Source organism: Pseudophryne corroboree, chromosome 6 (genome assembly GCF_028390025.1).
Source record: "Pseudophryne corroboree isolate aPseCor3 chromosome 6, aPseCor3.hap2, whole genome shotgun sequence".
In the NCBI taxonomy this organism is placed as follows: domain Eukaryota; kingdom Metazoa; phylum Chordata; class Amphibia; order Anura; family Myobatrachidae; genus Pseudophryne; species Pseudophryne corroboree.
Genome location: NC_086449.1, coordinates 117,214,021 through 117,240,118, shown reverse-complemented (window position 1 = coordinate 117,240,118; position 26,098 = coordinate 117,214,021). Strand labels below are relative to the sequence as shown.

At 46.0% G+C, this 26,098-nt stretch overlaps 6 protein-coding genes across 6 annotated transcripts; 3 read left to right on the top strand and 3 right to left on the bottom strand.

Moving 5' to 3' along the window:
* Window positions 1–11,290: 11,290 nt before the first annotated feature.
* LOC134934978 (histone H3) lies at window positions 11,291–11,701 on the top strand. The gene has a single exon (XM_063930296.1). It carries the CDS (start codon window positions 11,291–11,293, stop codon window positions 11,699–11,701), a length of 411 nt encoding a protein of 136 aa, XP_063786366.1.
* Window positions 11,702–12,461: 760 nt separating this feature from the next.
* On the bottom strand, window positions 12,462–12,854 carry LOC134934456 (histone H2A type 1-like). The gene has a single exon (XM_063929894.1). It carries the CDS (start codon window positions 12,852–12,854, stop codon window positions 12,462–12,464), a length of 393 nt encoding a protein of 130 aa, XP_063785964.1.
* A 3,581-nt stretch (window positions 12,855–16,435) lies between these two features.
* LOC134934454 (histone H1B-like) lies at window positions 16,436–17,354 on the bottom strand. The gene has a single exon (XM_063929893.1). The coding sequence runs from the start codon at window positions 17,078–17,080 to the stop codon at window positions 16,436–16,438; it is 645 nt and encodes a 214-aa protein (XP_063785963.1). The 5' UTR covers window positions 17,081–17,354.
* Window positions 17,355–22,831: 5,477 nt separating this feature from the next.
* On the top strand, window positions 22,832–23,242 carry LOC134934977 (histone H3). The gene has a single exon (XM_063930295.1). It carries the CDS (start codon window positions 22,832–22,834, stop codon window positions 23,240–23,242), a length of 411 nt encoding a protein of 136 aa, XP_063786365.1.
* Window positions 23,243–24,002: 760 nt separating this feature from the next.
* Window positions 24,003–24,395, bottom strand: LOC134934453 (histone H2A type 1-like). The gene has a single exon (XM_063929892.1). The coding sequence runs from the start codon at window positions 24,393–24,395 to the stop codon at window positions 24,003–24,005; it is 393 nt and encodes a 130-aa protein (XP_063785962.1).
* Window positions 24,396–24,780: 385 nt separating this feature from the next.
* LOC134934975 (histone H2B 1.1) lies at window positions 24,781–25,161 on the top strand. Its single transcript, XM_063930294.1, has one exon. It carries the CDS (start codon window positions 24,781–24,783, stop codon window positions 25,159–25,161), a length of 381 nt encoding a protein of 126 aa, XP_063786364.1.
* The last annotated feature ends 937 nt before the right edge of the window (window positions 25,162–26,098 follow it).

The window sequence follows — 26,098 nt, the reverse complement described above, 5'->3', positions numbered from 1 at the left end:
TTTTTTCACGGGTCCGAGCGACTCGGATCTTCCCGCCTTGCTCGGTTAACCCGAGCGCGCCCGAACGTCATCATGACGCTGTCGGATTCTCGCGAGACTCGGATTCTATATAAGGAGCCGCGCGTCGCCGCCATTTTCACACGTGCATTGAGATTGATAGGGAGAGGACGTGGCTGGCGTCCTCTCCATTAGAATAGATTAGAAGAGAGAGAGAGAGAGAGAGATTGTGCAGACAGAGTTTACCACAGTGACCAGTGCAGTTGTTGTTAAGTTAACTTTTATTTAATATATCCGTTCTCTGCTATATCCGTTCTCTGCCTGAAAAAAACGATACACAGCAGTCACACAGTGTGACTCAGTCTGTGTGCACTCAGCTCAGCCCAGTGTGCTGCACATCAATGTATAAAAGCTTATAATAATTGTGGGGGAGACTGGGGAGCACTGCAGGTTGTTATAGCAGGAGCCAGGAGTACATAATATTATATTAATTTAAAATTAAACAGTGCACACTTTTGCTGCAGGAGTGCCACTGCCAGTGTGACTAGTGGTGACCAGTGCCTGACCACCAGTATAGTAGTATATTGTTGTATACTATCTCTTTATCAACCAGTCTATATTAGCAGCAGACACAGTACAGTGCGGTAGTTCACGGCTGTGGCTACCTCTGTGTCGGCAGTCGGCACTCGGCAGGCAGTCCGTCCATCCATAATTGTATAATTATATACCACCTAACCGTGGTATTTTTTTTTCTTTCTTTATACCGTCGTCATAGTCATACTAGTTGTTACGAGTATACTACTATCTCTTTATCAACCAGTGTACAGTGCGGTAGTTCACGGCTGTGGCTACCTCTGTGTCGGCAGTCGGCAGGCAGTCCGTCCATCCATAATTGTATTATTATAATATATACCACCTAACCGTGGTTTTTTTTTCATTCTTTATACCGTCATAGTGTCATACTAGTTGTTACGAGTATACTACTATCTCTTTATCAACCAGTGTACAGTGCGGTAGTTCACGACTGTGGCTACCTCTGTGTCGGCAGTCGGCAGGCAGTCCGTCCATCCATAATTGTATTATAATATATACCACCTAACCGTGGTTTTTTTTTCATTCTTTATACCGTCATAGTGTCATACTAGTTGTTACGAGTATACTACTATCTCTTTATCAACCAGTGTACAGTGCGGTAGTTCACGGCTGTGGCTACCTCTGTGTCGGCAGTCGGCAGGCAGTCCGTCCATCCATAATTGTATTATAATATATACCACCTAACCGTGGTTTTTTTTCCATTCTTTATACCGTCATAGTCAGTCATACTAGTTGTTACGAGTATACTACTATCTCTTTATCAACCAGTGTACAGTGCGGTAGTTCACGGCTGTGGCTACCTCTGTGTCGGCACTCGGCAGGCAGTCCGTCCATCCATAATTGTATTATAATATATACCACCTAACCGTGGTTTTTTTTTCATTCTTTATACCGTCATAGTGTCATACTAGTTGTTACGAGTATACTACTATCTCTTTATCAACCAGTGTACAGTGCGGTAGTTCACGGCTGTGGCTACCTCTGTGTCGGCAGTCGGCAGGCAGTCCGTCCATCCATAATTGTATCATAATATATACCACCTAACCGTGGGTTTTTTTTCATTCTTTATACCGTCATAGTCAGTCATACTAGTTGTTACGAGTATACTACTATCTCTTTATCAACCAGTGTACAGTGCGGTAGTTCACGGCTGTGGCTACCTCTGTGTCGGCAGTCGGCAGGCAGTCCGTCCATCCATAATTGTATTATAATATATACCACCTAACCGTGGTTTTTTTTTCATTCTTTATACCGTCATAGTCAGTCATACTAGTTGTTACGAGTATACTACTATCTCTTTATCAACCAGTGTACAGTGCGGTAGTTCACGGCTGTGGCTACCTCTGTGTCGGAACTCGGCAGGCAGTCCGTCCATCCATAATTGTATTACAATATATACCACCTAACCGTGGTTTTTTTTTCATTCTTTATACCGTCATAGTCAGTCATACTAGTTGTTACGAGTATACTACTATCTCTTTATCAACCAGTGTACAGTGCGGTAGTTCACGGCTGTGGCTACCTCTGTGTCGGAACTCGGCAGGCAGTCCGTCCATCCATAATTGTATTACAATATATACCACCTAACCGTGTTTTTTTTTTCATTCTTTATACCGTCATAGTCAGTCATACTAGTTGTTACGAGTATACTACTATCTCTTTATCAACCAGTGTACAGTGCGGTAGTTCACGGCTGTGGCTACCTCTGTGTCGGCACTCGGCAGGCAGTCCGTCCATCCATAATTGTATTACAATATATACCACCTAACCGTGGTTTTTTTATACCACCTAACCGTGGCAGTCCGTCCATAATTGTATACTAGTATCCAATCCATCCATCTCCATTGTTTACCTGAGGTGCCTTTTAGTTCTGCCTATAAAATATGGAGAACAAAAAAGTTGAGGTTCCAAAATTAGGGAAAGATCAAGATCCACTTCCACCTCGTGCTGAAGCTGCTGCCACTAGTCATGGCCGAGACGATGAAATGCCAGCAACGTCGTCTGCCAAGGCCGATGCCCAATGTCATAGTACAGAGCATGTCAAATCCAAAACACCAAATATCAGAAAAAAAAGGACTCCAAAACCTAAAATAAAATTGTCGGAGGAGAAGCGTAAACTTGCCAATATGCCATTTACCACACGGAGTGGCAAGGAACGGCTGAGGCCCTGGCCTATGTTCATGGCTAGTGGTTCAGCTTCACATGAGGATGGAAGCACTCAGCCTCTCGCTAGAAAACTGAAAAGACTCAAGCTGGCAAAAGCACCGCAAAGAACTGTGCGTTCTTTGAAATCCCAAATCCACAAGGAGAGTCCAATTGTGTCGTTTGCGATGCCTGACCTTCCCAACACTGGACGTGAAGAGCATGCGCCTTCCACTATTTGCATGCCCCCTGCAAGTGCTGGAAGGAGCACCCGCAGTCCAGTTCCTGATAGTCAGATTGAAGATGTCAGTGTTGAAGTACACCAGGATGAGGAGGATATGGGTGTTGCTGGCGCTGGGGAGGAAATTGACCAGAAGGATTCTGATGGTGAGGTGGTTTGTTTAAGTCAGGCACCCGGGGAGACACCTGTTGTCCGTGGGAGGAATATGGCCGTTGACATGCCAGGTGAAAATACCAAAAAAATCAGCTCTTCGGTGTGGAGGTATTTCACCAGAAATGCGGACAACAGGTGTCAAGCCGTGTGTTCCCTTTGTCAAGCTGTAATAAGTAGGGGTAAGGACGTTAACCACCTCGGAACATCCTCCCTTATACGTCACCTGCAGCGCATTCATAATAAGTCAGTGACAAGTTCAAAAACTTTGGGTGACAGCGGAAGCAGTCCACTGACCAGTAAATCCTCTTGTAACCAAGCTCACGCAAACCACCCCACCAACTCCCTCAGTGTCAATTTCCTCCTTCCCCAGGAATGCCAATAGTCCTGCAGGCCATGTCACTGGCAAGTCTGACGTGTCCTCTCCTGCCTGGGATTCCTCCGATGCATCCTTGCGTGTAACGCCTACTGCTGCTGGCGCTGCTGTTGTTGCCACTGGGAGTCGATGGTCATCCCAGAGGGGAAGTCGTAAGCCCACTTGTACTACTTCCAGTAAGCAATTGACTGTTCAACAGTCCTTTGCGAGGAAGATGAAATATCACAGCAGTCATCCTACTGCAAAGCGGATAACTGAGTCCTTGACAACTATGTTGGTGTTAGACGTGCGTCCGGTATCCGCCGTTAGTTCACAGGGAACTAGACAATTTATTGAGGCAGTGTGCCCCCGTTACCAAATACCATCTAGGTTCCACTTCTCTAGGCAGGCGATACCGAGAATGTACACGGACGTCAGAAAAAGACTCACCAGTGTCCTAAAAAATGCAGTTGTACCCAATGTCCACTTAACCACGGACATGTGGACAAGTGGAGCAGGGCAGGGTCAGGACTATATGACTGTGACAGCCCACTGGGCAGATGTATGGACTCCCGCCGCAAGAACAGCAGCGGCGGCACCAGTAGCAGCATCTCGCAAACGCCAACTCTTTCCTAGGCAGGCTACGCTTTGTATCACCGCTTTCCAGAATACGCACACAGCTGAAAACCTCTTACGGCAACTGAGGAAGATCATCGCGGAATGGCTTACCCCAATTGGACTCTCCTGTGGATTTGTGGCATCGGACAACGCCAGCAATATTGTGTGTGCATTAAATATGGGCAAATTCCAGCACGTCCCATGTTTTGCACATACCTTGAATTTGGTGGTGCAGAATTTTTTAAAAAACGACAGGGGCGTGCAAGAGATGCTGTCGGTGGCCAGAAAAATTGCGGGACACTTTCGGCGTACAGGCACCACGTACAGAAGACTGGAGCACCACCAAAAACTACTGAACCTGCCCTGCCATCATCTGAAGCAAGAAGTGGTAACGAGGTGGAATTCAACCCTCTATATGCTTCAGAGGTTGGAGGAGCAGCAAAAGGCCATTCAAGCCTATACAATTGAGCACGATATAGGAGATGGAATGCACCTGTCTCAAGTGCAGTGGAGAATGATTTCAACGTTGTGCAAGGTTCTGATGCCCTTTGAACTTGCCACACGTGAAGTCAGTTCAGACACTGCCAGCCTGAGTCAGGTCATTCCCCTCATCAGGCTTTTGCAGAAGAAGCTGGAGGCATTGAAGAAGGAGCTAACACGGAGCGATTCCGCTAGGCATGTGGGACTTGTGGATGCAGCCCTTAATTCGCTTAACAAGGATTCACGGGTGGTCAATCTGTTGAAATCAGAGCACTACATTTTGGCCACCGTGCTCGATCCTAGATTTAAAGCCTACCTTGGATCTCTCTTTCCGGCAGACACAGGTCTGCTGGGGTTGAAAGACCTGCTGGTGACAAAATTGTCAAGTCAAGCGGAACGCGACCTGTCAGCATCTCCTCCTTCACATTCTCCCGCAACTGGGGGTGCGAGGAAAAGGCTCAGAATTCCGAGCCCACCCGCTGGCGGTGATGCAGGGCAGTCTGGAGCGACTGCTGATGCTGACATCTGGTCCGGACTGAAGGACCTGACAACGATTACGGACATGTCGTCTACTGTCACTGCATATGATTCTCTCAACATTGATAGAATGGTGGAGGATTATATGAGTGACCGCATCCAAGTAGGCACGTCACACAGTCCGTACTTATACTGGCAGGAAAAAGAGGCAATTTGGAGGCCCTTGCACAAACTGGCTTTATTCTACCTAAGTTGCCCTCCCACAAGTGTGTACTCCGAAAGAGTGTTTAGTGCCGCCGCTCACCTTGTCAGCAATCGGCGTACGAGGTTACATCCAGAAAATGTGGAGAAGATGATGTTCATTAAAATGAATTATAATCAATTCCTCCGCGGAGACATTGACCAGCAGCAATTGCCTCCACAAAGTACACAGGGAGCTGAGATGGTGGATTCCAGTGGGGACGAATTGATAATCTGTGAGGAGGGGGATGTACACGGTGATATATCGGAGGGTGAAGATGAGGTGGACATCTTGCCTCTGTAGAGCCAGTTTGTGCAAGGAGAGATTAATTGCTTCTTTTTTGGGGGGGGTCCAAACCAACCCGTCATATCAGTCACAGTCGTGTGGCAGACCCTGTCACTGAAATGATGGGTTGGTTAAAGTGTGCATGTCCTGTTTTGTTTATACAACATAAGGGTGGGTGGGAGGGCCCAAGGATAATTCCATCTTGCACCTCTTTTTTCTTTTCTTTTTCTTTGCATCATGTGCTGATTGGGGAGGGTTTTTTGGAAGGGACATCCTGCGTGACACTGCAGTGCCACTCCTAGATGGGCCCGGTGTTTGTGTCGGCCACTAGGGTCGCTAATCTTACTCACACAGCTACCTCATTGCGCCTCTTTTTTTCTTTGCGTCATGTGCTGTTTGGGGAGGGTTTTTTGGAAGGGACATCCTGCGTGACACTGCAGTGCCACTCCTAGATGTGCCCGGTGTTTGTGTCGGCCACTAGGGTCGCTAATCTTACTCACACAGTCAGCTACCTCATTGCGCCTCTTTTTTTCTTTGCGTCATGTGCTGTTTGGGGAGGGTTTTTTGGAAGGGCCATCCTGCGTGACACTGCAGTGCCACTCCTAGATGGGCCCGGTGTTTGTGTCGGCCACTAGGGTCGCTAATCTTACTCACACAGCTACCTCATTGCGCCTCTTTTTTTCTTTGCGTCATGTGCTGTTTGGGGAGGGTTTTTTGGAAGGGACATCCTGCGTGACACTGCAGTGCCACTCCTAGATGGGCCCGGTGTTTGTGTCGGCCACTAGGGTCGCTTATCTTACTCACACAGCGACCTCGGTGCAAATTTTAGGACTAAAAATAATATTGTGAGGTGTGAGGTATTCAGAATAGACTGAAAATGAGTGTAAATTATGGTTTTTGAGGTTAATAATACTTTGGGATCAAAATGACCCCCAAATTCTATGATTTAAGCTGTTTTTTAGTGTTTTTGGAAAAAAACACCCGAATCCAAAACACACCCGAATCCGACAAAAATAATTCGGTGAGGTTTTGCCAAAACGCGTTCGAACCCAAAACACGGCCGCGGAACCGAACCCAAAACCAAAACACAAAACCCGAAAAATTTCAGGCGCTCATCTCTAGTTTGCACACAATAGTTCTGGGAAATAAAATAAAATGATGAAGCTTGCAGAATAAGATGAGAGACAACAGTCACCTGAGGAGCAATGGTTCAACTAATCTTACGTTTTCAAATGTACTACCGTGATAAAAGCAGTTGCTGCAGCTTCAGCACTGAACCTCACTGTTGGATAGCAGGCGAAAGATATGCAGAGACCACGAGGCTGAATGTCTAGAGCAGGCATTCCCATCCATGGTCCTCTAGGCACACCAACAGTGCAGGTTTTAGTGATATCCAGGCTGCAGCACAGATGGTTAAATCAAAATAACTGAGCTACTAATTAAGTCACCTGTGGTGAAGCATGGATATCACTAAAACCTGCACTGTTAGTGTGCCTTGAGGACCGTGGTTGGGAATGCCTGGTCTGGAGAAAAGGCGGCTGCGGAACGGAGCATCAGAACCTCTGGGGGAAACATTGGGGGTAATTCCAAGTTGATCGCAGCAGGACATTTTTAGCAGTTGGGCAAAACCATGTACACTGCAGGTGGGGCAGATATAACATTTGCAGAGAGAGTTAGATTTGGGTGTGGTGTGTTCAATCTGCAATCTAAATTGCAGTGTACAAATAACGCAGCCAGTATTTTCTCTGCACAAAAACAAAATAACCCACCCAAACCTAACTGTCTCTGCAAATGTTATATCTGCCCCACCTGCAGTGCACATGGTTTTGCCCAACTGCAAAAAATGTCCTGCTGCGATCAACTTGGAATTACCCCCTTTGTGTCAGCAGAGATCCACTGTGGATGCAAAGTTGTGAGAAGAAGGGCAACGCAGATTAACAGACCAGAGTTCAACTGCATTGACCAGTGATGGAAAGCACAGATATAGACTAGGGCAGGTCAAGAGCAGTGTTGAGAGAAGATGATCGCCATAGAGGAATGGAAGGCACATGAGGATGGACGTGAGATGTGGACAAACAGAGTTGATGACTGCAAAATGGAGGGCGTGGGCCAGCAGCAAGTACCATCAAGGTCTGAACCTCACCCCCAACCAATGATGGCAGGCTGGAGTAGGGCACTAGAGCGGTGGGAGTCTGCATAGAAACTCCAGAGCAGGTAGGGGGACCACGGAGCTGGATCTGTGCCACACCAGTGGCTTTCTGCGTCTCCAAGGATGGTAGAAAAATAAATAAATAAATAAATAAATAAATATATACATACATAAAAACTGACCCAGTTGAAGAGGCGGGAAGGCCCTGTTCCATCTTACTATGGAATGTGCGCATTGATTACATGTTTCCCCATATTACTAATTATTTCTCAGCGGTAAGTAATAGCACAATGAGGAGTCATGGGTAGTGGCACACTCACATTGGAGCAGACATTGTTGGCGTGGTGCACCATCAGAAGAGGTGAGTGATTGTTATTGAATTAGGTTTATTTTTATTATTATTTCACATAAACTATGATAGATATATATTGTCCTTAAATCCCTATGGTCCCATTTAAGAGCCTAAACTCTATTATTTTATCATAAATATAACTTTTCTCAATTCTTTTAAAGTGCAAGGATTTTTTTTCAATAGCAAGCAAAATGGATATAAATGAGATACATATGCATAAATACAAATTCAGTGATTATAGTAGAACAATAAGGTTCTGTTTTTTTTTTTTATTTTTTTTATTTCGTTTCCAGTGAGTAGTAGAAAAGCCCCTTTATATAATCCAAATCTACAGTAGCCTTGTGTTTTCTTCATGCAATGTCCCAGACATATAAGGTTTAGCTTGTGGTCCTGCAAATCATTAACTCCCTTAGACTGCATGATACTGACCTCGGAAAACATACGGGAGGCCCGCATTTGGGATGACTGTGGTCAGAAGACCATCAGCGGCATCCCGATGCTGAGAATCACGACAGGGGAGAGGTAAGTATAATAACCCTCACCTTCTCCTTAGTTCCTAAACATATCCCTCCTGTAGCCTAAACCTACCCCCCTTCTTTGTTCCTAACCCTAACACTCCCTCCCCACATCCTAACCCTCCCCTCCCACAGCCTATCTCTAACCCTGCCACTATTGCCTAACCACAACCTAACCTCCTGCAGTCGAACCCTAACACTCCCCATCTTACTTACATTCACGATTTTGACCACAGTTCCCCCAGTACTGCAACCATTTAAAAGAGAAACATTGTAGTGTGTGAGTGTGTGTGTGTGTGTGTGTGTGTGTGTGTGTGTTTTATTTGTAGGGGGGTGGTAGTGGAAGTAGGGTGGACAACAGGAGGAGACAGTAGGAAAAAGGGGGACGTAGAAATAGGAGGGTATGAGTAAAGTGTGAGGGATGGGAGAAATGAGGTGAAAAATAAGGGTGATGAAGGGAAAAAAGTTGGAACAGGGAGAAGAGTAGTGTAAGATAAGAAAAGGGAGGAGATAATCGGAGATGGGAAGAAAAGGCAGAAGGAGGAATAGATAAAGATTGGACAAATGAGTGGAATGTAAAAATAAAAGGCAGAATTAAAGTGACGAGACACAAAGGGTTATCAATGGGACATGGGAGGAACAAGGAGAAGAATCGGCGAATCAGGAGCAGATGAAAAGGTGTGGAAGAGGACAAAAAAAATGAACACAACTGCTAGCCAGCAGGCAAATGGCAGGCCAAGATCAAAGATAACGGTCACCCGAGGAGTGGAGCAATGGTGCAACAAAGTTATTTAGATGCATTGCTGTGCCACAAGCAATTGTACTTAAGCATGAGAAAGTTGCTCAACATGGAGCATTGCATTTCATGTATGCACACCATATGAAAGTAACTTCTGGACCATAAGGCTGAATTCATGGACCAGATCCCACTGGTCATCTGTCAACCGGATTAATGGAACCTCTTCTTAAAGTATGTGGGTTTCCTGAGATGACTCCTTTCAATTCCACATATCACTGTGATAAAACATTTGTGCTGTGTAATGTTCTTGGTTATCTTCAAGGTGTTTCTAGCTCACATTTCGGTATATGCCACCCAGTTGATGCAATTGTGTGGAACGATGGGTGGAAGATCCACAGTCATTGAAAAGAGATGAGATCCTGGATCTCGTCTTAAAGAAGCAATTTCTGATACAATTGGCTATGGAAATCGGAGAGTGGATGGCTGACCACAAATCATCCACCTATCCAACCAAACTATAGCAGCCACAATGTAAGGCAATCCAAGTGAGCTGGCAAATCAAAGCAGGTACTTCCACTTTTATCAATCCTGCCAACTGTAACGCTGTGGGCCTATTCTTGGGTGTAGGATCTATAATGACCTGGTGCCATGTTGTCAGGATGACCCTTAATCTCTGCCAGAAGAGATGCCCTAGGTGAAGGGCATCATTTTTTTTAAGTAGTAGCATGAATAAGAGGAATATTCATGCTACCATCGATCTGGAATGATTTTTTTACGTTAAACATTTTTGATTGTTTCCAGACATTATCACATACAGTGTATACTTTTTTATGCGATGTATTTAACAGCAATAATTTACATTTTCGTGTGGTACATATACAAACGGGTATTTCAATGAGTTCCAATACAATTAGATAGATAGATAGATAGATAGATAGATAGATAATTGCTATGTCACATAAATTCAGTTGAATATATACTGGTTTTAAATCTGTTTATTCCTCAGAGTCTTACATTCGATTAATTACCATAAATACAACTTTTAACAGATGTTTTAAAGTTTATTTTTACAAGAACAATTGAAATGAATATACAATAGTTAAATGGGCATACAGGAAAAAAAAAACCCAGTAATAAAATAAAACAATAAGGGTATTGCTATGCAGGGCCTTTAGTACTTTATAGGATTTTAATTTCCTCTGAGTAGATGTAGAACCCCCTTTGAAACTAAATATATAGCCTTATATTCTCTTCATGTAGTTTAGCAGATTCACGAGGTTGAGGTTGCGGTCTAAGTTGATACTTTTGCTCAGATTGTATCCAGCAATGTTTCAATAGAGTAGTTACAATTGTATCATACTATAATACTGTTTCCCATTAGTATCATATCGTTTCTCACACACGCAGGAGTTCTGACTACATTAAAGTGAGCAGCTTTAGATTTAACATTCATGTTTTAATGATCAAATGATTATTTTATTTTATACGCCGCTGTTTTGATCTAAGCTGTGCTGCTTTTGCTGTTGTTGTTTGCTAGTTTACCTGCCATCCCATATTATCATTTCCCTGGTATTAGGGCTTGTAAGGATTATATTCTGTACACACAATATATATATATATATATATATATATATATTTTTTATCCCCGGCTATTGCAGCTATTCAGCAGCACTGTGTGTGATTACGTTTGGTATATGTGTACTGGGGCCGGGGCTGCTATACCGTGAAAAGACCTCGAGGCCGGGCCGTTAGAAACTTCACATAAACAATAGAGGAAACAGAAATTCTTGGCGGGCTTTATGAAACTTACAGCTTCTTCACCGAAACCAACCAGGATGAAGGGCGTGTTTAACTCATCAAATCACAAAGCAGCTCTGTGCATAAATACAGTTGTTGCCGGCTGTTGGCTATTCAGTCTTTTTTCTACTTGGTAGAAGTCAGATCTGTGTGGAAATATGGCCAGGACCAAGCAGACCGCCCGCAAATCTACAGGAGGGAAAGCTCCCCGCAAGCAGCTGGCAACGAAAGCTGCCCGGAAGAGCGCCCCAGCTACCGGCGGCGTGAAGAAACCTCACCGCTATCGTCCTGGAACTGTTGCTCTTCGCGAGATCCGCCGGTATCAGAAATCCACTGAGCTGCTGATCCGCAAGCTGCCCTTCCAGCGTCTGGTGCGTGAGATCGCCCAGGACTTCAAGACTGACCTGCGCTTCCAGAGCTCCGCCGTCATGGCCCTACAAGAGGCCAGCGAGGCTTATCTGGTGGGGCTGTTCGAGGACACCAACCTGTGCGCCATCCACGCCAAGAGGGTGACCATCATGCCCAAAGACATCCAGCTGGCCCGCAGGATCCGAGGGGAGAGGGCATAGAAACTCGGCACTCCTATACACGCAACAACCCAAAGGCTCTTTTCAGAGCCACCAAGTCTTTCTAAACGAGCTGCAGCATAAGTCACCCCTCAGTGTCAGAGTAACAGGATGCGGATGAATCCTCCGCTCTCCACCCATAGCAGCTTCAAATGACAGGCCAAGTCTATGAAGTTTACATATATAATACGATAAGCAAGCCGCAAAGTGAATAATGGAATGTTGACTATCAAAAATAATTAAATATCTGGACGGGCTGGTTCACCCGACAGTACATTGTTACTAGTGTTCCGCCTAGATTCCCTTGTAAAATTGTTTTCTTCAGCTGGGATAAGAGGATATTTCTCTCAATTATCAAATATTTGTATGTAATGCAGCTGTTTTCATCCTAGCTTTGTTACGTCACACGGAGAGAGAATATGGTTTCTCTCCTTATATACTTTACACGGATCAGCTTCCCACTCCTATAAGCGGAAGGGGCCTCATTTGCAGCATGCAGTTATTGCAAAGGGAATATTCAGACTATCTTTAGATTTCACCACAACAGACCAGGGCTCCTAAAGGGTAAGGGAGCGTCTATACCTTTAGCGGTTGTATGGACGGGATGTGGAGATGAAAGCGCGGCTAGCCCGTCAGATATCGCTACAACACAAGCAATGACAGTACACACAGCTCTCCTGGGAAGACGTGGGTGGCTCTGAAAAGAGCCTTTGTGTTGTGTGTCGGGTACATCGTTTCGGTGGTGGAAGCTGCCAGCCTCACATTACTTGCTCTTGGCCGGTTTGTGGCTCTCGGTCTTCTTGGGCAGCAGCACGGCCTGGATGTTGGGCAGAACGCCTCCCTGGGCGATGGTCACCCCACCGAGCAGCTTGTTGAGCTCTTCGTCGTTGCGCACAGCCAGCTGCAGGTGGCGGGGGATGATGCGGGTCTTCTTGTTGTCGCGGGCGGCGTTTCCGGCGAGCTCCAGGATCTCAGCCGTCAGATACTCCAGCACCGCGGCCAGATAGACCGGGGCACCGGCTCCCACTCGCTCAGCATAGTTTCCTTTCCTCAGCAGACGGTGAACGCGACCGACTGGGAACTGGAGACCGGCCCGGGATGAGCGAGTCTTGGCCTTAGCCCGGGTCTTGCCGCCTTGTTTGCCTCTGCCGGACATGTTCAGTTCACAAAACAAATAATTCCTTCTAACAAACTGAGAGAAAATGTGAACCTTTAGTACCGCCCTCCTCCTATATATACACTCAGAGTGGGTCTACCGCGTGCTCTGTGATTGGTTTGCTTACAAATGAACCAATGCAGCTCGAGTTTATCCACAGACCAATCCGCAATATGTAGTGTGTGTGTGTGTGTGGGGGGGGGGGGGGGGGGGGTGTTAGCTACCACTCAGCGTCACGTGACACTTTTACCCTATACTTAGCTTATACTTACCCTACACTTTTACCAGAAGCGTTGAAGCCTCATTTGCATAAGATGCCTATAAATAGAGCAAACCCGGGCGGTGTACGGCACAGATTCTCCCTGCTGTGTGTAGAAGAAGTGAGTGGTGGAAATGCCTGAACCAGCAAAGTCCGCGCCGGCGCCCAAGAAGGGCTCAAAGAAGGCCGTAACCAAGACCCAGAAGAAAGATGGAAAGAAGCGTAGGAAGAGCAGGAAGGAGAGTTACGCCATCTACGTGTACAAGGTGCTGAAGCAGGTGCACTCTGACACCGGCATCTCCTCCAAGGCTATGGGCATCATGAACTCCTTTGTCAATGACATTTTTGAGCGCATTGCGGGGGAAGCTTCCCGCCTGGCTCACTACAACAAGCGCTCCACCATCACCTCCCGGGAGATCCAGACCGCCGTACGCCTGCTGCTGCCGGGAGAGTTGGCCAAGCACGCCGTGTCCGAGGGCACCAAGGCCGTCACCAAGTACACCAGCGCCAAGTAATCTCCCCTTCCTCTCCCACACGAACACAAAGGCTCTTTTAAGAGCCACCCATCTCCTCGCTAATCGGGCTGTAACTTATTATTTGCGCTGTGTCCTGTCTCCCTGAATTTGACTGAATCACAGTAATCTAGGCTGTGTTGTAGTTTCTTCATTCCTTATACATGTGCATCTTGTTAGTCGGATGCTGGGGAACTCCCCTCTAGTGTGCGAGCTAGTACAGGAGACCCCCCCCTGTTGATGATTACTGCGTGCAAAGCGGCATTCTCTCCGCTCTCATGTACTGTAAAACACGTTCCAGACGTAGATCAGATTTCTACAGAACTCGTCAAAGCTACAGATGCCAGGGCTTCTAAAAAGCCAGAGAGCAGCAGAAACACTGCCCGTGTAGTTGCTGTGTGACTAGCACATAATTTTCTGTCTGGCTCAAGTGATACAAACTGGATTGTTACATTGTTAATATCGCTACTACTGTATCATAATCTTGATAAGCAGGTGGTTAAAAGTCGGTCTTCAAGATGACCTGTGTTACTATGATATCGTTGCAAAAGTAACAACGGGATGCAAACTGCGGTGCCCCTGCTTGTACCTAGTCCATTATGACATCACACAGCAGGGTTCCCGTTTAGGCGCACACGTACCAGTTATGCTCGTTGCTGTAAAAACGGCTTCAATGGTTATTTGAGGAGTAGTAGTGATCCGGGTCGCAATGTGGCTGAGCGCTTAGGTACGGTTCAGCTGACCCAATTGACATACTATTATTATTTACACCTAATATACAATATTATGAGACGGCGAGAGAACATAGCTGATACGCTGGCGCTCGCTAATTAGAGATCGAAGCGAACCGAGCCTGGGTGCCAGGAATACTTGTAGCGAGGGACACATCAGAAGCGGCATGCCATTGGGGGAGTGTTCCCCTACCAGGATTTGAATTGTCCACTCCGGTTAACTTGTTTTGACCCGCCGAATTTAGCTCGTCTCTCATTGGGCCAGTCCGATGAATCGCGCTCCTAGCCCAAGGCGCTGGTGTGGGTCGGACTTAATAGTGATAAACACTATATATGTATTTGGAAAATATATTATTTATCATTTCAGGGAGAATGAAATGTCACTACTTTTCGTTAATTGACTATAGGTGTAAAACCTTCTTTTCCTATTTTACCCTAGAAATGTGGGATCAAATGGATACAATTTTTTTTTTTTTTAACATTTATATATCTGTTCACGGAAATGAATAGAGATGACGAAGAGAAAGCTGCCACTGTCCTGCGGTGTGCTAAGTCAGAAAAGGCGGACTACCCAGGTCTCCTCCTCTCCGAGTTCTAAGTCCCCCATCAGGTCCGCCCTTCCTCTTAATAAAGGGCTGCTGTGAGGCGATCAACTCATTCTTACTGATTGCAACTCGCAAGCTGTTTGAAGATGTCAGGAAGAGGCAAAGGTGGTAAGGGACTCGGGAAAGGAGGCGCTAAGCGCCACAGGAAGGTGCTGCGGGACAACATCCAGGGCATCACGAAGCCAGCCATTCGCCGTCTCGCTCGCAGAGGTGGCGTGAAGCGCATTTCTGGCCTCATCTACGAGGAGACCCGTGGGGTGCTGAAGGTCTTTCTAGAGAATGTGATCCGGGACGCCGTCACTTACACCGAGCACGCCAAGAGGAAGACTGACCGCTATGGATGTGGTCTATGCTCTCAAGCGCCAGGGCCGCACTCTGTATGGTTTTGGAGGTTAAGATCTGGCTCCTCTTTGGCTGATCTCCTTTCCCGAAACACGCTAACAAAAGGCCCTTTTAAGGGCCACCTACAGTACTCCTGAAATGAGCTTTATGAACATGCTGCTTTTCGAGGGAAGCGTATTGTTAGTCAGATCCACAATACTAACGATAGAAATACACTTCTTTCCCATCTACAAAGTCTCGCTGGATATTCAAATATAAGACGCCAGAAGTTGCCATTTACAATGCATAGACCATATATATCTAGAATTCTAGTCAATCTGGAATGGAAAAAGGCAGCAGCATAATTGCCTCTGTCCATTTGGATGATGCCTCCTTGTGTCCGGGTGGAATCGGTTCGATATTGTTTTATGAAAAATTCTGAAGGATGTAGGTGTAATATACCGTGCGCAGGAGGTGCTGTAGCGGGGTACTCTTGAAAAGATGTTGAGTTAAAACGTAACTTGTATTATAACGATGACATGCTGACACAATACATGTCCTAAAATTCAAGCATAGGGTATTAAGGCACAGCTGTGAATGTTTCTCCAAGTGTAGTTTATATACAATTCTGTTACAACGACCTCTTGAACAATTAATAAGTAGGGAAGCTTACTAGCCAACTACTCTGATAGAAACTGCACAGAACTATTTGTCTCTACTGGAGGTTCTCTTTCTGGTAAAGCAGTCTCCCTGTTATTGTGTAGCTAGTGTTCTCAGAAAGTGCAAACAAACATTAAATTGATACTTGCTTTTCAGCAGCTACCCTGCAGACTGTTCACCACAGGGAATGGTGAGTGTTCGAGTACACAGGAAGGAAGCATGCCGCTATTGTGAGCGGCCTGAGGTAGGAAGCAGGACATCCAGGTATTATTTCCCGATCAGTCTTGCTACAGTAGCGCTAATAAATAACCCTGCGTTACCTATCAATAAGTAACCAAAAATCCCACGGAGACACTGCTGAACTGTAACGTAATGTAGTGACTCAATATCTGTACGCCGTGCGCCTACAGCTCTGCCGGGACAGGGTGGGTGGCTCTGAAAAGAGCCTTTGGGGGGATAACAAGGAAGCGAGGCTGCTACGGCGGCTCTTCCATCACTTCTTGGCCGCAGCTTTCTTGGGCTTAGCTACCTTCTTGGCCGGGCTTTTGGCGGCTTTGGGCTTCGCCGCCTTCTTGGCCGGACTCTTGGCTGCTTTGGGCTTCGCCGCCTTCTTGGCCGCTTTCTTGGGCTTCGCGGCTTTAGGCTTCTTTGGGCTTTTGGCAGCAGCCGCTTTTGTGGGTTTCTTCACCTTCTTGGGGCTCTTGGTTGCACTCGGAGCTCTCTTGGGCTTCTTCGGGGACTTGGCCACTTTCTTTGCCGCTGGTTTCTTGGGCTTCAGGGCGGCCTTCTTGCTCTCCAGCTGATTCTTATTGAGCTTGAAGGAGCCGGAAGCTCCGGTGCCTTTCACTTGGGTGAGAGTTCCTTTGGTCACCAATCCTTTCACCCCCACTTTGATGCGACTGTTATTCTTCTCCACATCGTAGCCTCCGGCAGCCAGAGCCTTCTTCAGGGCGGCAAGAGAAACTCCACTGCGCTCCTTGGAGGCGGCCACGGCCTTTAAGATCAGCTCGGAAACGCTGGGCCCGGAAGACTTGCCGCTTTTCTTGGCTCCCCCTGCAGCTTTCTTCGGCTGCCTCTTCTTTTTGGCTGCGCCCTCTGACGGCGGGACAGCGGCGACGGCTGGTGCAGTTTCTGCCATGTTAGCTCAACGTCACTTTAACCAACAAATGGTAATACAGCACAAGCCGCTCTCTGACGTCTTTTATATACGGTGCCTGCTGTGCTGTAATTGGCTGCTGAGCCTGGTGCGTTCTGCGCTCTCATTGGCGGAATAAGCAGTCCTTGTAAACCCTTCCCTGTCTGAGTGTAAGGGGAAATCTGCCCTCACCTTGTGTTTCCCTAACGCAGAAAAAGAGTCTTTTATTGGGCATGAGAAAAGCAGCGTGCAGCCTCTCTGCACCACACCAGTACTCCAAGGTCTCCCCTAGGCCTATACGGCCATTGCTAGCCTAGGCGCTGCAAAGAGACCCAGGAACAGCCCCTGTCAGCTTACTTACACCAAGCTGGATCTGTCCAGCATGTAACACATCTGTACTTTTCTGCGAGGCTAAAACGTCTGATTGGGGCATTTTTCTGTCCCCCTGGCACTACATGTAACGAAGGTGATCTGGGGTTCAGTCTGTGCAGGGGATGCACCATTTTCAAAGACATAAAGGTGATGGCTGGGCTCCTGTACACCCGGGTGGCTAGCACAGGCAGGTTGCCTCACAACGTATTGGCAGTCTTGTTTAGGAACTCTAGTTACTGTGACAAAAGAGAGATACCCAGCATAGTCAGCCACAGGTTAACCCTGCTTGTGTGAGATTCTCCCCGTCGTGTAGAATGTTGGTGGGATTTTCCCCAAATGTTTATAAAATGACCCATACAGACATGAATGTATATTTATGCAAGATCGGTGTGTCAGAGTGAGGGCAATGGTGATCTGTTCCCATTACCATTCCTCTTTTAAAAATGCCAAAGTATGAGACTTTGTCATTTTTAAAAGAGGACATCGGAACTTTCCTAAAAATAGAGGGAAACAGTAGGAATATTTGGGAACATTGGGGGGTGGGGGGGTGGATACAGGAATAATAGAGAGGAATGTATAGTGGGACAAGTAGAGAGACCTCTTGTAATTGAGCTAGGTGAGAGGAAGGGAAGAAACGAGGAAAAACAGGGGTAGGAGGAAGGAGGAAGAAGAAGATATATATTGTTACATGGCAACTACTGATTGCAGAGTAAAAAAGTGGATACTATTTTCGGCATATCAATGGATGATAGACATGTTTGCACACAATAGTTCTGGGAAATAAAATAAAATGATGAAGCTTGCAGAATAAGATGAGAGACAACAGTCACCTGAGGAGCAATGGTTCAACTAATCTTACGTTTTCAAATGTACTACCGTGATAAAAGCAGTTGCTGCAGCTTCAGCACTGAACCTCACTGTTGGATAGCAGGCGAAAGATATGCAGAGACCACGAGGCTGAATGTCTAGAGCAGGCATTCCCATCCATGGTCCTCTAGGCACACCAACAGTGCAGGTTTTAGTGATATCCAGGCTGCAGCACAGATGGTTAAATCAAAATAACTGAGCTACTAATTAAGTCACCTGTGGTGAAGCATGGATATCACTAAAACCTGCACTGTTAGTGTGCCTTGAGGACCGTGGTTGGGAATGCCTGGTCTGGAGAAAAGGCGGCTGCGGAACGGAGCATCAGAACCTCTGGGGGAAACATTGGGGGTAATTCCAAGTTGATCGCAGCAGGACATTTTTAGCAGTTGGGCAAAACCATGTACACTGCAGGTGGGGCAGATATAACATTTGCAGAGAGAGTTAGATTTGGGTGTGGTGTGTTCAATCTGCAATCTAAATTGCAGTGTAAAAATAACGCAGCCAGTATTTTCTCTGCACAAAAACAAAATAACCCACCCAAACCTAACTGTCTCTGCAAATGTTATATCTGCCCCACCTGCAGTGCACATGGTTTTGCCCAACTGCAAAAAATGTCCTGCTGCGATCAACTTGGAATTACCCCCTTTGTGTCAGCAGAGATCCACTGTGGATGCAAAGTTGTGAGAAGAAGGGCAACGCAGATTAACAGACCAGAGTTCAACTGCATTGACCAGTGATGGAAAGCACAGATATAGACTAGGGCAGGTCAAGAGCAGTGTTGAGAGAAGATGATCGCCATAGAGGAATGGAAGGCACATGAGGATGGACGTGAGATGTGGACAAACAGAGTTGATGACTGCAAAATGGAGGGCGTGGGCCAGCAGCAAGTACCATCAAGGTCTGAACCTCACCCCCAACCAATGATGGCAGGCTGGAGTAGGGCACTAGAGCGGTGGGAGTCTGCATAGAAACTCCAGAGCAGGTAGGGGGACCACGGAGCTGGATCTGTGCCACACCAGTGGCTTTCTGCGTCTCCAAGGATGGTAGAAAAATAAATAAATAAATAAATAAATAAATATATACATACATAAAAACTGACCCAGTTGAAGAGGCGGGAAGGCCCTGTTCCATTTTACTATGGAATGTGCGCATTGATTACATGTTTCCCCATATTACTAATTATTTCTCAGCGGTAAGTAATAGCACAATGAGGAGTCATGGGTAGTGGCACACTCAAATTGGAGCAGACATTGTTGGCGTGGTGCACCATCAGAAGAGGTGAGTGATTGTTATTGAATTAGGTTTGTTTTTATTATTATTTCACATAAACTATGATAGATATATATTGTCCTTAAATCCCTATGGTCCCATTTAAGAGCCTAAACTCTATTATTTTATCATAAATATAACTTTTCTCAATTCTTTTAAAGTGCAAGGTTTTTTTTTTTTCAATAGCAAGCAAAATGGATATAAATGAGATACATATGCATAAATACAAATTCAGTGATTATAGTAGAACAATAAGGTTCTGTTTTTATTTTTTAATTTTTTTATTTCGTTTCCAGTGAGTAGTAGAAAAGCCCCTTTATATAATCCAAATCTACAGTAGCCTTGTATTTTCTTCATGCAATGTCCCAGACATATAAGGTTTAGCTTGTGGTCCTGCAAATCATTAACTCCCTTAGACTGCATGATACTGACCTCGGAAAACATACGGGAGGCCCGCATTTGGGATGACTGTGGTCAGAAGACCATCAGCGGCATCCCGATGCTGAGAATCACGACAGGGGAGAGGTAAGTATAATAACCCTCACCTTCTCCTTAGTTCCTAAACATATCCCTCCTGTAGCCTAAACCTACCCCCCTTCTTTGTTCCTAACCCTAACACTCCCTCCCCACATCCTAACCCTCCCCTCCCACAGCCTATCTCTAACCCTGCCACTATTGCCTAACCACAACCTAACCTCCTGCAGTCGAACCCTAACACTCCCCATCTTACTTACATTCACGATTTTGACCACAGTTCCCCCAGTACTGCAACCATTTAAAAGAGAAACATTGTAGTGTGTGTGTGTGTGTGTGTGTGTGTGTGTGTGTGTGTGTTTTATTTGTAGGGGGGTGGTAGTGGAAGTAGGGTGGACAACAGGAGGAGACAGTAGGAATAAGGGGGACGTAGAAATAGGAGGGTATGAGTAAAGTGTGAGGGATGGGAGAAATGAGGTGAAAAATAAGGGTGATGAAGGGAAAAAAGTTGGAACAGGGAGAAGAGTAGTGTAAGATAAGAAAAGGGAGGAGATAATCGGAGATGGGAAGAAAAGGCAGAAGGAGGAATAGATAAAGATTGGACAAATGAGTGGAATGTAAAAATAAAAGGCAGAATTAAAGTGACGAGACACAAAGGGTTATCAATGGGACATGGGAGGAACAAGGAGAAGAATCGGCGAATCAGGAGCAGATGAAAAGGTGTGGAAGAGGACAAAAAAAATGAACACAACTGCTAGCCAGCAGGCAAATGGCAGGCCAAGATCAAAGATAACGGTCACCCGAGGAGTGGAGCAATGGTGCAACAAAGTTATTTAGATGCATTGCTGTGCCACAAGCAATTGTACTTAAGCATGAGAAAGTTGCTCAACATGGAGCATTGCATTTCATGTATGCACACCATATGAAAGTAACTTCTGGACCATAAGGCTGAATTCATGGACCAGATCCCACTGGTCATCTGTCAACCGGATTAATGGAACCTCTTCTTAAAGTATGTGGGTTTCCTGAGATGACTCCTTTCAATTCCACATATCACTGTGATAAAACATTTGTGCTGTGTAATGTTCTTGGTTATCTTCAAGGTGTTTCTAGCTCACATTTCGGTATATGCCACCCAGTTGATGCAATTGTGTGGAACGATGGGTGGAAGATCCACAGTCATTGAAAAGAGATGAGATCCTGGATCTCGTCTTAAAGAAGCAATTTCTGATACAATTGGCTATGGAAATCGGAGAGTGGATGGCTGACCACAAATCATCCACCTATCCAACCAAACTATAGCAGCCACAATGTAAGGCAATCCAAGTGAGCTGGCAAATCAAAGCAGGTACTTCCACTTTTATCAATCCTGCCAACTGTAACGCTGTGGGCCTATTCTTGGGTGTAGGATCTATAATGACCTGGTGCCATGTTGTCAGGATGACCCTTAATCTCTGCCAGAAGAGATGCCCTAGGTGAAGGGCATCATTTTTTTTAAGTAGTAGCATGAATAAGAGGAATATTCATGCTACCATCGATCTGGAATGATTTTTTTACGTTAAACATTTTTGATTGTTTCCAGACATTATCACATACAGTGTATACTTTTTTATGCGATGTATTTAACAGCAATAATTTACATTTTCGTGTGGTACATATACAAACGGGTATTTCAATGAGTTCCAATACAATTAGATAGATAGATAGATAGATAGATAGATAGATAGATAGATAGATAGATAGATAGATAATTGCTATGTCACATAAATTCAGTTGAATATATACTGGTTTTAAATCTGTTTATTCCTCAGAGTCTTACATTCGATTAATTACCATAAATACAACTTTTAACAGATGTTTTAAAGTTTATTTTTACAAGAACAATTGAAATGAATATACAATAGTTAAATGGGCATACAGGAAAAAAAAAAACCCAGTAATAAAATAAAACAATAAGGGTATTGCTATGCAGGGCCTTTAGTACTTTATAGGATTTTAATTTCCTCTGAGTAGATGTAGAACCCCCTTTGAAACTAAATATATAGCCTTATATTCTCTTCATGTAGTTTAGCAGATTCACGAGGTTGAGGTTGCGGTCTAAGTTGATACTTTTGCTCAGATTGTATCCAGCAATGTTTCAATAGAGTAGTTACAATTGTATCATACTATAATACTGTTTCCCATTAGTATCATATCGTTTCTCACACACGCAGGAGTTCTGACTACATTAAAGTGAGCAGCTTTAGATTTAACATTCATGTTTTAATGATCAAATGATTATTTTATTTTATACGCCGCTGTTTTGATCTAAGCTGTGCTGCTTTTGCTGTTGTTGTTTGCTAGTTTACCTGCCATCCCATATTATCATTTCCCTGGTATTAGGGCTTGTAAGGATTATATTCTGTACACACAATATATATATATATATATATATATATATATATATATATATTTTTTTATCCCCGGCTATTGCAGCTATTCAGCAGCACTGTGTGTGATTACGTTTGGTATATGTGTACTGGGGCCGGGGCTGCTATACCGTGAAAAGACCTCGAGGCCGGGCCGTTAGAAACTTCACATAAACAATAGAGGAAACAGAAATTCTTGGCGGGCTTTATGAAACTTACAGCTTCTTCACCGAAACCAACCAGGATGAAGGGCGTGTTTAACTCATCAAATCACAAAGCAGCTCTGTGCATAAATACAGTTGTTGCCGGCTGTTGGCTATTCAGTCTTTTTTCTACTTGGTAGAAGTCAGATCTGTGTGGAAATATGGCCAGGACCAAGCAGACCGCCCGCAAATCTACAGGAGGGAAAGCTCCCCGCAAGCAGCTGGCAACGAAAGCTGCCCGGAAGAGCGCCCCAGCTACCGGCGGCGTGAAGAAACCTCACCGCTATCGTCCTGGAACTGTTGCTCTTCGCGAGATCCGCCGGTATCAGAAATCCACTGAGCTGCTGATCCGCAAGCTGCCCTTCCAGCGTCTGGTGCGTGAGATCGCCCAGGACTTCAAGACTGACCTGCGCTTCCAGAGCTCCGCCGTCATGGCCCTACAAGAGGCCAGCGAGGCTTATCTGGTGGGGCTGTTCGAGGACACCAACCTGTGCGCCATCCACGCCAAGAGGGTGACCATCATGCCCAAAGACATCCAGCTGGCCCGCAGGATCCGAGGGGAGAGGGCATAGAAACTCGGCACTCCTATACACGCAACAACCCAAAGGCTCTTTTCAGAGCCACCAAGTCTTTCTAAACGAGCTGCAGCATAAGTCACCCCTCAGTGTCAGAGTAACAGGATGCGGATGAATCCTCCGCTCTCCACCCATAGCAGCTTCAAATGACAGGCCAAGTCTATGAAGTTTACATATATAATACGATAAGCAAGCCGCAAAGTGAATAATGGAATGTTGACTATCAAAAATAATTAAATATCTGGACGGGCTGGTTCACCCGACAGTACATTGTTACTAGTGTTCCGCCTAGATTCCCTTGTAAAATTGTTTTCTTCAGCTGGGATAAGAGGATATTTCTCTCAATTATCAAATATTTGTATGTAATGCAGCTGTTTTCATCCTAGCTTTGTTACGTCACACGGAGAGAGAATATGGTTTCTCTCCTTATATACTTTACACGGATCAGCTTCCCACTCCTATAAGCGGAAGGGGCCTCATTTGCAGCATGCAGTTATTGCAAAGGGAATATTCAGACTATCTTTAGATTTCACCACAACAGACCAGGGCTCCTAAAGGGTAAGGGAGCGTCTATACCTTTAGCGGTTGTATGGACGGGATGTGGAGATGAAAGCGCGGCTAGCCCGTCAGATATCGCTACAACACAAGCAATGACAGTACACACAGCTCTCCTGGGAAGACGTGGGTGGCTCTGAAAAGAGCCTTTGTGTTGTGTGTCGGGTACATCGTTTCGGTGGTGGAAGCTGCCAGCCTCACATTACTTGCTCTTGGCCGGTTTGTGGCTCTCGGTCTTCTTGGGCAGCAGCACGGCCTGGATGTTGGGCAGAACGCCTCCCTGGGCGATGGTCACCCCACCGAGCAGCTTGTTGAGCTCTTCGTCGTTGCGCACAGCCAGCTGCAGGTGGCGGGGGATGATGCGGGTCTTCTTGTTGTCGCGGGCGGCGTTTCCGGCGAGCTCCAGGATCTCAGCCGTCAGATACTCCAGCACCGCGGCCAGATAGACCGGGGCACCGGCTCCCACTCGCTCAGCATAGTTTCCTTTCCTCAGCAGACGGTGAACGCGACCGACTGGGAACTGGAGACCGGCCCGGGATGAGCGAGTCTTGGCCTTAGCCCGGGTCTTGCCGCCTTGTTTGCCTCTGCCGGACATGTTCAGTTCACAAAACAAATAATTCCTTCTAACAAACTGAGAGAAAATGTGAACCTTTAGTACCGCCCTCCTCCTATATATACACTCAGAGTGGGTCTACCGCGTGCTCTGTGATTGGTTTGCTTACAAATGAACCAATGCAGCTCGAGTTTATCCACAGACCAATCCGCAATATGTAGTGTGTGTGTGTGTGGGGGGGGGGGGGGTGTTAGCTACCACTCAGCGTCACGTGACACTTTTACCCTATACTTAGCTTATACTTACCCTACACTTTTACCAGAAGCGTTGAAGCCTCATTTGCATAAGATGCCTATAAATAGAGCAAACCCGGGCGGTGTACGGCACAGATTCTCCCTGCTGTGTGTAGAAGAAGTGAGTGGTGGAAATGCCTGAACCAGCAAAGTCCGCGCCGGCGCCCAAGAAGGGCTCAAAGAAGGCCGTAACCAAGACCCAGAAGAAAGATGGAAAGAAGCGTAGGAAGAGCAGGAAGGAGAGTTACGCCATCTACGTGTACAAGGTGCTGAAGCAGGTGCACCCTGACACCGGCATCTCCTCCAAGGCTATGGGCATCATGAACTCCTTTGTCAATGACATTTTTGAGCGCATTGCGGGGGAAGCTTCCCGCCTGGCTCACTACAACAAGCGCTCCACCATCACCTCCCGGGAGATCCAGACCGCCGTACGCCTGCTGCTGCCGGGAGAGTTGGCCAAGCACGCCGTGTCCGAGGGCACCAAGGCCGTCACCAAGTACACCAGCGCCAAGTAATCTCCCCTTCCTCTCCCACACGAACACAAAGGCTCTTTTAAGAGCCACCCATCTCCTCGCTAATCGGGCTGTAACTTATTATTTGCGCTGTGTCCTGTCTCCCTGAATTTGACTGAATCACAGTAATCTAGGCTGTGTTGTAGTTTCTTCATTCCTTATACATGTGCATCTTGTTAGTCGGATGCTGGGGAACTCCCCTCTAGTGTGCGAGCTAGTACAGGAGACCCCCCCCCCCCTGTTGATGATTACTGCGTGCAAAGCGGCATTCTCTCCGCTCTCATGTACTGTAAAACACGTTCCAGACGTAGATCAGATTTCTACAGAACTCGTCAAAGCTACAGATGCCAGGGCTTCTAAAAAGCCAGAGAGCAGCAGAAACACTGCCCGTGTAGTTGCTGTGTGACTAGCACATAATTTTCTGTCTGGCTCAAGTGATACAAACTGGATTGTTACATTGTTAATATCGCTACTACTGTATCATAATCTTGATAAGCAGGTGGTTAAAAGTCGGTCTTCAAGATGACCTGTGTTACTATGATATCGTTGCAAAAGTAACAACGGGATGCAAACTGCGGTGCCCCTGCTTGTACCTAGTCCATTATGACATCACACAGCAGGGTTCCCGTTTAGGCGCACACGTACCAGTTATGCTCGTTGCTGTAAAAACGGCTTCAATGGTTATTTGAGGAGTAGTAGTGATCCGGGTCGCAATGTGGCTGAGCGCTAAGGTACGGTTCAGCTGACCCAATTGACATACTATTATTATTTACACCTAATATACAATATTATGAGACGGCGAGAGAACATAGCTGATACGCTGGCGCTCGCTAATTAGAGATCGAAGCGAACCGAGCCTGGGTGCCAGGAATACTTGTAGCGAGGGACACATCAGAAGCGGCATGCCATTGGGGGAGTGTTCCCCTACCAGGATTTGAAT

Excerpts from the sequence above, each read along its gene's own strand:
- LOC134934456 (XM_063929894.1), bottom strand. The coding sequence starts at position 12,854 with ATGTCCGGCAGAGGCAAACAAGGCGGCAAGACCCGGGCTAAGGCCAAG.
- LOC134934453 (XM_063929892.1), bottom strand. The coding sequence starts at position 24,395 with ATGTCCGGCAGAGGCAAACAAGGCGGCAAGACCCGGGCTAAGGCCAAG.
- LOC134934978 (XM_063930296.1), top strand. The coding sequence starts at position 11,291 with ATGGCCAGGACCAAGCAGACCGCCCGCAAATCTACAGGAGGGAAAGCT.
- LOC134934975 (XM_063930294.1), top strand. The coding sequence starts at position 24,781 with ATGCCTGAACCAGCAAAGTCCGCGCCGGCGCCCAAGAAGGGCTCAAAG.
- LOC134934454 (XM_063929893.1), bottom strand. The coding sequence starts at position 17,080 with ATGGCAGAAACTGCACCAGCCGTCGCCGCTGTCCCGCCGTCAGAGGGC.
- LOC134934977 (XM_063930295.1), top strand. The coding sequence starts at position 22,832 with ATGGCCAGGACCAAGCAGACCGCCCGCAAATCTACAGGAGGGAAAGCT.